This window comes from Excalfactoria chinensis, chromosome 24 (assembly GCF_039878825.1).
Source record: "Excalfactoria chinensis isolate bCotChi1 chromosome 24, bCotChi1.hap2, whole genome shotgun sequence".
Classification (NCBI taxonomy): domain Eukaryota; kingdom Metazoa; phylum Chordata; class Aves; order Galliformes; family Phasianidae; genus Excalfactoria; species Excalfactoria chinensis.
The window spans coordinates 263,509-278,720 of record NC_092848.1 but is presented as its reverse complement, the minus strand read 5'-3'; the positions used below and the strand labels follow the sequence as shown (position 1 = coordinate 278,720).

Sequence of the window (15,212 nt, the reverse complement as noted above, 5' to 3'; positions counted from 1 at the left end):
TTCGTGGTTATGGCAGCAGCGGCCCCGGCTGCGCGGGGAGGAGCGGGGCCAGAAGGGAAGCGGCCCGTGGGCAGCGCTGAGCGGACGGGATGGGCGCATCGCACCCGCAGCTCGCGGTGAAGCCGCGCGGCCGCAGCCTCCTGCCCGCTCCTGCCCCGCTGCCGAGCGGCCGCGCCGGGCGGTGGCTGCGTGTGAGCGGTGCGGGCTGAGCCGGGCAGCGCCGTGGGGCGGCGTGTGATCCTACAGTGTGATCCTACAGTGTGATCCTACAGTGTGATCCTACAGTGTGATCCTACAGTGTGATCCCACAGTGTGATCCCACAGTGTGATCCTACAGTGTGATCCTACAGTGTGATCCCACAGTGTGATCCTACAGTGTGATCCCACAGTGTGATCCTACAGTGTGATCCTACAGTGTGATCCTACAGTGTGATCCTACAGCAACAGCAAAGCCACGGGAAGTGGGAAATGGGGAGTGCGGGACGTGGGCACGAGCCGCGGCAGGACCCCTGGAGGAAGGAGATGCTCTGAAACGCTCGAGCTGTGGTGCCGGACCGATGTCGAGGCTGCTCTCTGACAGCCGGGTGCCTCCCACTGCACCAGACACCCCAAATTCCTCTGTAAGGCAGCACGGCTGGTGTGGGCTCCTCTGGTGCAGACACCCACCCTCTCCCAGGCCGGTGTGCGCTCACTGCCCACCCGTGGTGGCACATGCGGGAGGTGGGGAGCAGCTCCAGCTCTGCACATTCTCTGCCCAGCCAGAATTCAGGCAGCTGAGATTTAACCCGAGCTGGGGAGCGTGTGCCCACACTGCTGCCATGATGGCAGTGCGTGGGACGAGGCAGCAGGAGCACATTGCGAGGGCTCTGCGGTCCCAGCAGCAGGTTGGTTTTGTGGCAAAGCTGTCCTGGCTCCGCCGCAGTGACCTGGGAGGAAAGAATGGAGCAGACAGGCTGCGTGCCACGCGGCTGCTCAGCTTCACCATCACTCTGCCCATTGACGGGACGTGCTCGATTCTTCCCTCCCGTGCGCTGGGGTGCACTGCAGACCCTGTGCTCCTCGAGCTTGGATCCCACACATCCTGCTGTCTGCAGGGACAGCCACTCCGCCTGGCACAGGGAATTGGGGCCTTGAGGGCTGGGCAGGCATTCTGGACACCAGGTCTGTGCTCACAGAGGACACTTGAGCGTTTCAGGTGTACGGCTGTTATCTTGGTTTTAGCACTCTCCAGCTGGGCTGGGTCCCCGTTGCTCAGAGCCCTTCTCCAGGTCTGGGCTCTGGACGGCTCTCACGCAGCTGCAGCAGGAATGGTCTCCAAGGGTGATTTGACAGTGTAAGAAAATCAGTCCTGTGTTCCTAACATTTCTGTGTGCTAAAACTAACATATAAAATACACCTTGTCCTAGCAGGCAGGGGATTGGCATCGGCTCTGCAGGGTAGTAAAGATGCTGTGTACACTTGCCCCAGGGCACCGGGGCCAAGAAAGATCTCAACGTGTGAATGATTTCGTGTTCAGCCATCCATCCGCAGCCTTTCCGTGCTGCTGCCTGCCCTACTCACTGTCGCTCTTGTCCACCAGCACCGCGTCAGACTCCTCTGTGATCTCCAGCAGTGTGTGCATCTCAGGGCTCTCCCCACGCATCAGATCCGAGTTTTCTCCCTCCTCTCCACCCACCTCCACCAGCTCCGTGGCTTTTACTTCCACCTCGCCCTCTCTAATTTTCTTAACGTGGAAAGTGAAGGGCGGCACTTTGTAGACGGCCGTCTTGGACCTGGCATAGATGGTATGGTCAGGGGTAAAAGACTTCCTCAGCTTGTCTCGAGAAGTCTTCATCTTCTCTCTCCTTTCATTAGTCACAATCTTGGTGCCCAGCTTGTTCATCCTCTTCTCCAGGTTGTGGCGGGTTTTCTCCAGGTTGTGGCGGGTCTTCTCCAGGTTTTCCTTGGTCTTCAGTTTTGTCTTCTCCATTTTTTCCTTGGAGAATGCCTTCTTAAAGTCATCCACCCTCTTCATGCCGCTCCTTTTGATGCGCTCGGCCCGTGACTCCTCAATAATCTCTTCAATCTCCACCTCTTCATCAGAGGAGAGCTGGATGTGATCCTCCTCTGCGTGCTCCTCACCTGCGGGCACCTCCTCACCTTCACCTTCCTTCTCCAGCTTTTCGCCCTCCTTCAGAGACTTGCTGATGCTCAGTTTGGATGGGAGCTTCACTTCATCCTGCAAGACACAGAGCGGAGCTGGTGAGAAACGCACCCACCGCGGCAGCCCCACTCAGCACTGAGCAGAATTACAGCAACGAGTCATGGTGGTCTGAACCAGGCAGCCTCAGGCCTAGGTTTGTCCTCTCCATCAGCACTCCTACTAATTACACTGCTCTATCCCATTGCATCTCACAGCTCTGCTGTATTTCAGCTCACATTTATGAGCTCTGCACTCTCTGGGCTGGTCCCAAACCTGCTCATTGCTGTGGATGTGCAGAGCTCCAAGGCAAGCACTGAAACAGGAGATTTTTCCCTTCATCTCCTGCACCTCTGCAGGAAGATGTAACTGTGCTGCAGGAACCCAAACTCCAGGCTCCTGCCACGCAACTCCTTCATGTACTTACAGCAGTTGCAGAGCCCTGGTTGTGTGGCTGGGCCCCATGGGGCAGCCAGGAGGGGATGGGAGCTGTGTCTGCTGTGGGCACGCAGGTTTGGCTGCACCCAGTGCTGACAGCTGCACCATCAGCACTCAGTTTCCCCAGTGCTGTTTTCGCAGTGCTGTGCAGGCACTCAGCTGGACCAGGCTGTGAGCTGCAGGCTGACCTGCTGCTGCCTCAGCTGCCTCAGCAGGCACTGGGCACTCCAATCCTGCTTGCTGCTGGAGCTCCCTGCTGAGCAGCAGTGGTCTGTCCTGCCAGCCACGCTCCTTGTCCCCCCTTGCCTTGCTTAGAGACACATCCCGATGCACACAGTGGAGCTACACTGCCTCTCCTGAGGACTAAAGGCAAATTCATTCAGCTTCTCCATTGCCCTGGGTCAGCCAAATCTGTGATCTCTGTGGCAGAGGACAGGCATGTGCACAGGAGGGGCAGTGGAGCCAAGGAGGGGCACAGGTCTGGGGTGGGATTGGTTTTCATCCGAGCAGCACATAGCGTGCGTCCCTGCTGCAATGAATCACCACTGTGTTCCCAGGACGGGCTGGAAATAGCCCATCACTGTACAGAGCATCGCAGCTGTGGAGCTGCAGCACACAGCTCTGAAATTTATGCCCGAGCTGTTTTAACCAATGGAGCCAGGAGGGAGAGGCACGGAGTGCAGCGATGAGCACAGCCGGACAACCAGCAGGAATGAGGCACAGCCCTGCAGTGGGAACACGCACTGAGCACAGTGCACTGGGCTGGGGCTTGGAGAAGGCCATGGGAAAGAAGCACCCGCAGGTGCTACTGCCAGCCCAGGGGACAGCAGCTTCAGAAGGAAAGGGCTGGGGTCCAAACACAGAGCTGGCTGTAGATGCTGCATCACTCTGCCTGCAGGCTAATGAGCAGCACAGATGTCAAGAGCCAGGACATCCCGGTGTCACACAGCTGCTGGGGACAGGGCCTGAAGAGGCACACTTGCCCCACGAATGTTTCTGTGCAGGTTTTCTTGGGTGGCCGGGGACCTTCTGATGTCTTCTGTGATGCTGGGCAGGACTGCATGTTTGCTGCCTGTGCACCATTGCTGCTCTTCCCACAGGGCAGCGCTGCTCCTTCAGCAAGCAGAACTTGCACAACTGAGAGGGAATCTGAAGAAAATGGAGTCAATAGTGGAAAATCACTTCCACAGAACACACCTGGCTGAGCAAAATCACCGCAATGCAGCTCTGCCAGACCAAGGGTCCCATTCCTGGATGCTGTCATACAGAAAGCTGCAAGGGCCAAGGCTCTGCCTCCTGCAAACCACCGCTCAGGCCTCAGATACATTCTGGAAGGCGAACAGCCCACACGTGTTTTCTCCATTTGAAATCCCCTTCAGCAGAGAACAATGCTCGTGCTCTCAGGAGGGCTGGGAAAGCCCAGAGCCAACGTGCCCCATCAGGGCCACATTCTGCACGACACCTGCAGGAGTAATCCCCAAGATCTATGGGAGACCCTGCCCTGCCAAGAACATTGGGAACTGCAGCACTTCCTTCCCCCACCTCAACACAATGGGACAGAACAAAGGCATCCCCGCTCCCCTGGCACCAGTGCTGGAAATGACCACATCCTGCAAACCTAGATCCTAATCAGGCCCTGGTTAACTCCCAAGAATGTGTGTATAGAAAGAAATGCCAGCACAAAACTCCCTATCTGTCCAGAGGTAACTGCCTTCCCTCTTGTTATAACTGTGTTCTCCAACCTGGGCTGGGCTGCACCAGCAGCACGTCCCAGTGACACTCACACCACCTGTAATGCCCTCACCAGCACGGAGGTGTCCACCCCACCAGGTCCTGGGAGCAGCACTTGTCTCACTGCTGCACCCGAATTCCCCAAACCACCCTCATTCCCAGCCTGCCAGCCCTCCCCCCCAGCCCAGGGGCTCCCCTGGCTCTCCCTCCATCTGCAGATCTGTAGATAACCATCTGGAGAACAGCCGCTGTGCTGCCAGCAGTGTTTGATTCGGGTCACTTTCCTGACCCATCTGCACCAGGCAGCACTCCTGCTGACACAGCAGGCTCCAGCTGACTGCAACAGCCCTGGGATGAGCAAATGGCTCTGAGCATCCCCAGGCGCTGCCCAGGGGCTCCTGCAGCACATGCAGGCAGAGCAGCGCCATTCCCGCAGCAATAATGGCACTCCCTGCACGTCTGCCTGCAGACAGGGACAGCGGGGCCCCACCAGAACAATCCCGAACTGTCCCGGCTTTGCAGGCGGCTGCTGTGCAAATCCCTGCTCAGGGCACAGCTCTGTGCTGCGTACGCTTTGCTCCACTCGTGACTTATCCAGATGAGGCACATTTTTAACAGCAGGCATTCTGAGCACTCCGTTTGCACTGGGAAAATACTGACCCTTGGAGTGGGAGAGACCAAAATCCTGGCTCTTGGCATCCCTACACATTGGGGTGTTCGAACACTCCCTCCCTATCAGCAGATGCAAACCAGCTCTGTTCCCTGTGCCTGAATCCAGCTGGCACAAAGACAAGATTTCTCAGATTTTTATCTCAGCACAAGAAAAATCCTCCTTGCTCTGTACACAGAGTGCAGATCCACCCAGGCAACTGGTGGCCATCAGCCTCTTCCAAGCTGAGTGCACTGAAAGGTTCAGCTCCAGCCCCTGCTGGATCGTTGTGTTTCTGTTGCCCCGCACAATGTGCCACCCCCACCCACCCTCAGGGCTCACCAGGAGCTGTGTGTCCCTGTGGCACAGTATCAGCTGTTTGGGGCTGGGGAGCAGCACTTGGGGACGTTCCCTGCTCAGAGCTGATGGGAGCCTGAAAAGGCACAAAGGGGCTGAGCTGCCCTGTGCTCCTTCTGCTGCAGCAACACAAAGCTGCTCCATCTGGGGCAGAGCAGCGCCTGCTTTGCTGCACTAAGGGGGGTTTATCTGTGTTTCCAAGCTGAGTTCCCCCGCAATGAGTCACCCCGTCAGCCCCTTTATGGCCATACACACACAGCCTGTTGCTACAACACGAGTAAATACTTCCCTTGTCACGGACGGGGCCAATGAGGCACAGAGCCAAGCTGTGTTCCCAGCCCAGCACAGCTCTGCAGGGATTGCAGAACCACCAGCAGATAAGAGGAACACTCCCAAAACTTGAGAGGGGTTCCTAGGCTGCTGTTGAATAGAGGATCTCGTTATCAGCACATAAAACAGAGTCCCGGGACTCTCACCACTCTGATCTCCAGTTTTGAGGTTTAATGGAGCTTTTTCCACACTTGCATGCAATTCACACCTGCAATTCATTCTGTTATTTTTACACAATTGCAACAACACAATCGAGTCTGGTTGACATGCAGCCATACCATGCACAACATGAGCAGTCCCATCCCCAGCTTCTCCTCTGACCAAAAAGGGCCAATGCTGGCCAGGCCCAAGCTCAGTTTCTGTGCCACATCACCCCCCCCTGCCTGCCCAGGGCACTCTACAGCCGAGGGAATTGGGGCAGGAATGCTGAGCACCCTGGCAGCAGGAAACTTGCCAGGGCAGAGCAAACCCTGGAGCAGGAGCAGATCTGTGCTCCCACAGCACCGCCTCAGCCTGCTGGTCTTCAGGGATGCTGTGGTGCTGAACCCATGTCTGTGTCCGTGGAAGGAGGATTCAGCTGTGTCTGATAAGCACCCACAGCCTGAGAGAACTCAGGGAGGTATGGATGCTTCCAAAGAGAAAAGCTGTGCTTTCTGTTTCAGCATCTTTGCCTTTGGAGATTATTGCTCCTATATGGCTGTACCACAAACGGTAACTGCTTAATATATATGTATATATGTATATATGCATATCTTTTCACTGTCCTTGCAAATGCAGATTTTTCACTGGCAGTTTCCCCTGATCCCCACATTGTCAGGCTGAGTTCAGCTTTGCCCGGCTCCTTCTGGGCCTTTCTACTGGAAAAAAAAGCCACAGAGCACAGTGTTTCCAACAGAGCGGCCCTGCACACAATGCAGGATCCATCTGCGGAGCTTCAGACATGATCCAGCAGCCCCACAGTGCAGCACTGTGCTGCTACCTGCAGCCCCTACGGCCTGAGCAAAGGGGCAGACAAGGCCATGAAAGTCAAAGCTGTCTGCAGTCCGCAGCAGAAGCACAGCTCCCGGCGAGCAGAGCCCGGCACTGAGCAGAGCCAGGTGCTGCTGTGTCCTCAGGAGGCAGGTTTAGCTTTATATCATGCACCTCGTGCTACTTAATGACTCCAAATCATTTCACATACGTCTATAAACTCAACTTTACAGCAAGTCTGAGGAGGTAGGTGCTATCCAGTCTGTATTTCAGAGGGAGAAACTGAGGCTCAGAATACTGCAGGGTTTGCCCAGCCACAGAGTGACTCACGGAGCCATCTGCACTGCCTGCAGCCCTTCGTGCAAACCAAAGAGCAATGCCTCCCTCCCTGCTCACAGAGGCAGCATAAGACAAGTCCTGTAATGCCTGCAAGAGAATTACAGCTCCTCACCATCCATTACAACCCTGGCAGCAAGCAGCAAGCAGTTAGTCAACAAGCAGAGGCATTTCTGCCAGCTGGAAGCATCAGCCCTGCAGGGCTCAATGCTCATAGCAGCCGCAAACAGGCAGAGAACACAAAGGCACTACGATCAGCAGCTCTCAGAGCTTCAGAAGAGGTTCAAAACAATCTTCAGGGATACCCCTCCTGGGGCCCTACGGCTGCTGCCTCCTCTCATGTCTTCTGCTGATTTGGGCCACGGCACTTTGGGCAGCGCGGGTGGGAACTGCTGCAGGAGACGGCTCAGAGCTCTGCCGAGGACTCAAAGGGCACCCTCTGCTTCTTCTCAGGCTGAGGTGAGGAAAATGGCATTTCAATGGCCGGCAGAACGAAGCGTAATGAAAAACCTTATTCCCCAACTGGCCAGTCTGATCAGGAATGGCGACAAGCGTCATCCGGATTAGTAGAACAGACAGAAAGAAAAGGCACCGTGGTGTGATTTAGTAAAGGGAGAAGCCAGGTAGCGAATTTTGACAGCAAAGGCAATCTGCAATCTGCAAAGATTTACAGGAAGGAAGATCATCCCCCTGGGAGGAGCACAGCCCCTCCTGTGGTTTCACACACATTCCTGCTGAATGCTGCCATAGGGCCAGGCTCTCCATAGGGCCAGACTCTCCATCCCACAGCTCACAGGGGGATTTGACACCAGTTATGATGAAGATTTCCCTGTTTTGTTCTCAGGAAGATGAAAGCAGAATTTGCTTCTATGTGTAAGAACACAAAAACAGAATGATTTGAAGTCCATGTTTGCTAACAGTTACATGAGCTGGAAAAAGCTGGGTCTGATTCCAGATCTCCATCCATTCATCTCTGTCAAAGCACCAACAACATCCTGAACCATCCCACAACACCAGCAGCTCAGATACGCACAGCAACAACCCAGCAAATACCCCACTGGCAACATCAAGGCTTCTTTCTTTTGCTAAATGCATCCTGAGGACACTGTGGTTACTCAGAAGCCCTGACGGGGAGGAACAGTGCAGGATGTCCCAGCTGAGAAGGAGGCTGTTTGGAAAAACGCTTTTGCCTCGCAGTGAGTCAGACGAAAGGCAGCACTGCAGGAACAAAGAAATAGAAAAGGCTTTTTTTTTTTTTCTCCTTTTTTTTCCGCTGACAGAAGGAAAAGGGTTTGATCCCACTATCAGTCTGTTTGCTCCTCCCAGATAAACCTGTCCCAGCTGACGAACAACTCCGAAGCTATTTCTGAATAAATAATATTTCACCAACAAAGGTGGAGTTTGCGTTACAGATGATACGCAGATACATCAGCGCTGATCTGACATTTGCATCCTCAAGTAAAAGGTACTGACTAAACATCCTGAGACTTTTATTCTAAATATTTCCCCTCACTGACAGTATCTTTGTCTCTGCTCCCTGTCTTATCTTGCACCTGGACAGTGCTGGAGAAGATCTTGCAGAGCCACACGTTCCCAAACAGGACAGATGAGGGCTAAGCCTGCTGCCTAACAGCACGGTGCTTTATGTTGGGCACAGGCACATCACGCACGGCACAGCAGAGAGTGGAAATTGGCCCTTTGCTCTGAGAGAATTGACTGCTGCACAGCTCAGTACGGAACTGCAGCACTGAGAGGATTTCAGCAAACACCGGCTGCTTATAAATAATATCTGAGCAATGAAATATTAAAGCAGGTGATTCTGAGCTGCAACAGAGAAAGCCATAAGCCCTGCTCCTGAACTGCCTTTTGGTAGGAAGAGCAATAATCTGCACTAAGCAAAATCCTGGGCTGCAAACAATCAGGAATTCTCTGGAGGCACAGCCTCCCACCAATTGGTATTTGGAGATTCGTGTAATTCAGCAAAATGCAGAAAATAGAAAGGAACCTTTGCACACCGAGATGTCAACATGGTGCCCCTCACAGCGGAGGGAGAACACAGTCTGAACTCAGGGCTGCAGCCCAAAGGAAATGACTCCAACCGTGTTTCCCTCCTTCCCATAGGACTGCACCTTCCCACCTCTCCAACAGCAGCAGATCAGAAGTGAAGATGCCGCTTTTTCTCTCCATCTGCAGCTGCCGGAGGGCACAGGGATGCTCAGTGCCTTCCATTCTGGCTTCCGTCTCCACCACCGCAGTGCGTGGGTGTGAAATTTGTCCCTCCTCCCCAGGATCTCGCTGCTCCCATCCGTATAAGGCCCACGAGAGGCACAAAAGCCAAACTGTGCTATTTATACCGCTGCTAGCGGCCCTACCTACCCTGCTCATTGTACAGACCAAGTGCATTTTCTGCCCCGGCCCTTTCCCAAAGCAGCTCCATTCCTTGCACAGCTCTGGGCACCTGAGTGAAATGAAGTCCTATAGGAGTTTCTGACCCCATAAAGCCATCACAAACATCTTTCTTTAGTAACGAAGCTGCCCATCATGAGGCAGACTGTCTCTAAAGTTTGGCTCCCACAAAAGTCTCCAAATAAGGGACCAGCACGTTTTAGAAACACCCGATATGCCTGCTGGGTGCTGCAAGCACTGCAAGCACTGCAAGCACTGCAAGCACTGCAAGCACTGCAAGCACTGCAAGCACTGCGGTGTCTGGCTGTAGGAAAAACAGGCCACTGGCGTTGGAAGGAATAAATTTAATGGTCAAAAAAACGCTTGGAGGAAACATCCCATGCTTACATAATGCTGACACGTGCCTCTCGTCAGATGAATGGGGCACACTGTCTGCTCCGAGAGCTGCCTTTACCTAACCATGAACTGCAGCAACCAGCCCCATTTCTTCTATCTGCAGACAGGAGCTCTGGGATGAAGTCACCTCATTTTGCTGTATTACCAGCCGCTCCAACTCGGTTTGATGTGGTGCGCTGATTTCTCAGTAAGACGGGAGCCCAGAAGGCAGAGGGGCAGCACTGAGCAGCTCTGTGTGCGCTTCCTATGGGGCACACGCAGCCATCTGACATCCAGATATTCAGGAAGGAAAGTCCTGTTTACAACAACACTGAACTTCTGCTCCATCCCCACTACTTCTGAAACCGAGCAGACAGAAGTGCTGCTGCAGGATCATCCAGCAGCTCAAGCTGAACAGCATTTCATTTCCCTCCCAACCTCTCCCCCAGCACAGTGTAACACTTGCGTGCAGTTTGACCTCGACTCTCAAGGTGCCCATTTGCACTCCTGAAATAGTCCCTTCCAGAACTGCTGGAGACACACCATTGGTTGCTGAGAGAATAACAAAAGATCTGTAACCTGCAGCTGCTGATTTGTCCTTAACAGCTTTTAACTCTTCATAATGCAGAATCACGCAGAATTCGATCTGTGCAAAACTGCTTTTCTGTTCAGCCATCTTGCTTTAAAATACCATCGCTGCTTCATGTAACATTTTGTGTCTCTTGAGTTTCTCTCTTGTTACCCAAACGAAAACACTGATAAACCTTTGCCTGCCCATCATCGAGTTTTGGCCTTACGCATCTGTTAATGCAATTGCTTAATGCATTGCAAAAAGCTGTTGATTGTTAAGACTGAGACACGAGAGGATATTAGTAAATGAAGGGAGAATCAGCGGGGTGCATACAACAAACAGCACTGTTTGATAGAAGTAAAGCAGCGGGACATTGTCCCCATTGGGTAAACAGCCCTGCTATGTACAGACAGATTATCGCTTCTGTCTGCATAGAGTTTTGTTATGTAAATGCATTGGCATTATCTGCTTTGCATAATCCCAGCAGCAAATCCTCGTCATTGATGTGCCCATCAATGAACACATGAGACACAAAACTGCATCCTGATGCTCTGCATCTCCAGAGTCAGACTGTCAGAACACTGTGAATAACACCACCTTTACCATCACAGCAAACACACATTCAGTAAATACTTTTCCTTTCAGGAGAAACGAGGCAGAACAAAACCGCCCAGCAGCAGAACTTCCAAAATCCTCCCAAATGTTTGACTTCTACAGAACACGTTTCCACCAGAAAAGCAGACTCTGACACACACAGCTGAACTTTTCTCACACCAACCCCTCCTGGCCAGGTTTCTGTATGGTTAAATTACACGATTTTTCATGGAGTTCAATCTACAGATTGAATACAGCAACTTTCCCATTGCACGGATCCACCTTTGCACAGCAACGCAGCACAGAAGAGCTACAGCTCGAAGTCCTCATTACTTATGCACACGAATCTTAACACGCTCACTTCTTTCTGGCATTCACACATCAAAAACCCATAATGGATTTGGTTTTCCAGTTAAGTTGCTCCAGCCTCATTGTGTCAGTTTTGCCCCCGATGCCCTTCAGATGCAAAATTGCTTTTTTTAAATTCAAAGAAAAACGTGACTCCATATTCACAGAAACGAGCAGCCCACAGAACCACAGGCTGCAAATACTTCAGATGCTTCCCAAGGGCTCAGCACTTTGCCAGCTTCCTACCTATTTCCACAACCCACGCGGAATGTTTTGTAAAACAATTTCCTTTGCTCTTCTCATTTTGCACCGTTTGTTGCCTCTGCGGCACCTCCAGGGTTCCGTTTTACTTTTCCATGGGTAGGTCTGTCCTCCCCAAAAAGCCTTACATAAAGGGTGAGCAATAAATAGAGATATAAAACTGGTCGGGTTGCCTGTAGGGTCTGAGTATGCTCGAGTATTTCAGTCTTTCATGTATGATAAAAGTACAGATGCTTATCCTCTGAATCAGAGCTGCAGAGGCCTCAGTACTTGCCAGATTCCTGAGCTCATTATCACCCGCTCTCCCTTCAGACACTGTAGTAAGAGTTGCTGCCCATTTTGTTCTGGTTTTCTTCTCTCTGTGATCAGCAGCGGACATTTCTCCACTTGTCCCTGACACTATTATCAACCCCGAGGCTCCCAACTGAATCATTAACTATTTCACTCACGTTTTTTTCCATGGCCCAATACAAGAGTTTGCTCTGATAAGGAGGACGAACTTCAGACAAGAAAAGAGAGATAAACATATTCATTTTTCTTCTTTAAGACTAAAGGAAAAACCCACCCCTTGACACAAGCTATGAACACCAAGCAAACCAAAGCTGTTACTGTAATCAGACAATTAGAAGACTCAGGATGTGCAGATCACGGTAAAAAGAATGTGGAAATGCATACAGGCACAAAGGCAGATCCAAGGATTTTTGAGCTCGAAGATCTGTTTGGTATTTCCCCTGCTGTGTGTCTGTCCCAGCAGTGAGATTAACCCCAGTGCTGGGGTTACTGTGCGTTGCTGTAAGATGTGTGTCACAAACAGGAAACATTATTGCTCTCTGTGTAAATGACTATTTTCTAGTCTCTGACTACAAAGTAAGTTAGCAGGTGGATTTACCATGTGTCCCCCTACCACCCCCACAGCCCCCACAACAGACCATTCCTGTCCCTTTTAGTTAACAGTACATCGGGTTGTGTAATACTTCAGGTCCTTGCAATAATTGCTTTGGGGCATTCCCGCTACCTTCATTAAAACTCCTGTTAAAACAGTGGCAACTATCTTAGAACACACAGATAGCATTACAGCGTGAATGAGAGCCACTCCAGACCCACACTCACGAGGAACTCCGGCCAGGCAGGGGAGCTTGGGAGAGGAATGGACCATGCAGTATGTCAGAACCAGTCGGAATGCAAACACCGAGCTCTGCTCCTTACCTGGTAGATCATGACTTTGAAATTTCTGCGTTTCAGGAGCTCCGCTTCGTTGGCCTCCAGCTTCTTTATCTGCCCAGCCTGCTTCTCCAGGTTCTGCCGGACGGTCTTCACGTTGACGCTCACCTTGCGCACCTTTTCCAGCATTTTGTTCACGGTGTTACTGGTAGTGGTGTGAGCTTTGGTCAGCTTGGTTAACTCTCCTTGGATGCTGACCACCGCGCTATCCATCTCTTGCTGTCTCTCCTCCAGCTGTGTTTGGGTCAGCTGGATCTGATCCACCGCTCCGATGATCTTGTCCAGAAGGGTCAGCACCATCACGCCGTTGATCTGGTCTGACTTGATGGGTTCTTCGGGCATTTGCTCCTCGGAGGCCTCAGAAGCAGTCGGTGGTTCGATAATTTGCAAAGTCGTATCCTCCATGATGGCTGGGAGTCCTGGCTGGGAGAGAAACTGCCACTGCAGGGAGAGAGCAGGGAAAGCTGAACCCGAGCCTCAGCTAAACTCTGTGCTGGGAGACACGCCAGAAATGGAGAGCGCAGTGCGTGGATGTCTGTGCTGAAATTCAAATGGCACGGATCGGCAAAGCTGTCCAGTGAAACTGCCCTGCAAAATTTTCCAGGCTTGCAGGTCATTGGCTGACTCCACCTCAGCTATATAAAAGGAGCCTGCTGCCAAATGCCTGATGACCCACCCTCTTTGAAATGATTAAAATAGTTGGAGGGCTGGCGATGGCTTTGCATGCAAACACAGGCACAGCTCAGCAAGGAATGCAAAGCTCTGAAACTCCAACCGCCTCTCCTTTACCATAAGTCTAAAGCATTATGTGCAATGAGAGGAAAAAACAAAAACATCGAGCAAACGGCGCGGGAAGCAGCTGGAAAGAGACACTACAGCTGTATACATTCAGGGAAAGCTGCTCTAAACAATTGCACACGTTCAAGCTCAGCTGGAAAATTCAGATCTTTTGCCACCTGTTGGCATTTTTTCCAGTACTTTGAGAACTTGGTTTTCAATACTTTTAGAAAAGGCTGTAATTCAGATTGAGTAGCTACAAAAAACAATGCCTGGATCACAAAAACAAACGCTGCCATTTGTCTGAATATGCACAGTAGGAATATACACAATGTGTACAGTGTGTGCCACAACACTACGCAGGATTTTAGATAAGGAATAAGTATAATTCATCCCTGAAGTGAAGCCAATGGCTGCTCCTACCTAAAAGCATCTATCTCTGCTCTGCAACCCTCTGCTCACCAATAAATCCCATCATTAGGCTTCAATGAAGGACATGTTTCCATGTGTGCCATGCAAAAATGTACTTCTAAGGAGTACTCGAATACTCTGTGCTACATTGGGTGTCCCTATTTTGCTAACTTTTAATCTTGCTGTTGGCACAAGGCAAGCCAGAGCCTTTCAGTATTGGCAGAGGTTTACGGCTTGTGATATCACCATCACTTGAAAGACACTTGTGATGTGCTCCCAAAGTGTCTGCAACAACCTGGTAAGACCAAGGAGAGGAATATGATGAAGGAAAATTGGCATCTTGGAAGTGTCCCCGGGTGGGATCTCTCTACCTGCACTGTCAGAGGCTCAGCCGGAGAAAATTGCTGCTGTGAAGCCACCGCTGGTGTGGGCAGCAGAAGCCCTTCCAGGCTCAGCTGGAGGGCTGTGAGCAGACTGGGAAGGCTGCAGTTTCCCTCTTGTCCTGTATGTAGATGACAGTATCCCATACTCAGCACATCCTGCCTTTGGTTGGGGTCAAGCCCACTCTTGACAGCTGCCCCGGCAGGCAAATAAAACAAAGGCCCTACAAAGTTTGGCTTACCCAGGCTCATACACCTCAAGCCAGTCCTGGAAGAAATCCTTAATTCCTAGCATACAAGCTGGGAAACCCACTAGACACAAACAGATGTATGGGAACATTGTTTAATGAGGGCTACTTGCTGCAGTTAGCACTTTCTGTGCCCCTGTGTCTCTGCCATGTGACAACTTGCTTTTCAGTGCTGTTTCCCCACAGCACACCATTGATCTGGATTTGGTTTCAGCGAGTTGTGTTGTGCAGCTTCCACTCAAGGTATTATGTCATGTATCAAAAATAGCTTGCTTTTCTACACCCTGTTTTTTCCTGGAGGGACCTTTTTCCTGAGCATTTATTTCCAGTGTTTGGTGCTGATGAGTCAGTTCCATGTAAAACTCTCCCTCCTGTCAGGCAGCAGCAGAGCTGCGCAGTTGTTTGTCGCTGGGGAGATCTCAGAGTGGATTCCCACAACTGTCTTCTGTGCAATTTGACGTTCAGGCCTCAATGCAGACCAGTGCTCTCTTGTTCCTTCTGTGACTTTATTGCAATCTCTGTGCTTCAGGTTCCCCATTTGGGAACAAAAGCAACAACATCAGATGAGTACGTAAGTCTCGATAGAGTGACATAAACCAGCAGAACAGGGATGTGGTTTTAGTCTCAATAC

At 51.6% G+C, this 15,212-nt stretch overlaps 1 protein-coding gene across 1 annotated transcript; it reads right to left on the bottom strand.

The window, feature by feature from the left end:
- Positions 1 to 1,192: 1,192 nt before the first annotated feature.
- CAVIN1 (caveolae associated protein 1) lies at positions 1,193 to 13,350 on the bottom strand. The gene is made up of 2 exons (XM_072356798.1): positions 12,751 to 13,350; positions 1,193 to 2,218 (listed from the first exon to the last, which is right to left on the bottom strand). The coding sequence occupies exons 1-2, from the start codon at positions 13,168 to 13,170 to the stop codon at positions 1,553 to 1,555; spliced, it is 1,086 nt and encodes a 361-aa protein (XP_072212899.1). The 5' UTR covers positions 13,171 to 13,350; the 3' UTR covers positions 1,193 to 1,552.
- Positions 13,351 to 15,212: the final 1,862 nt, after the last annotated feature.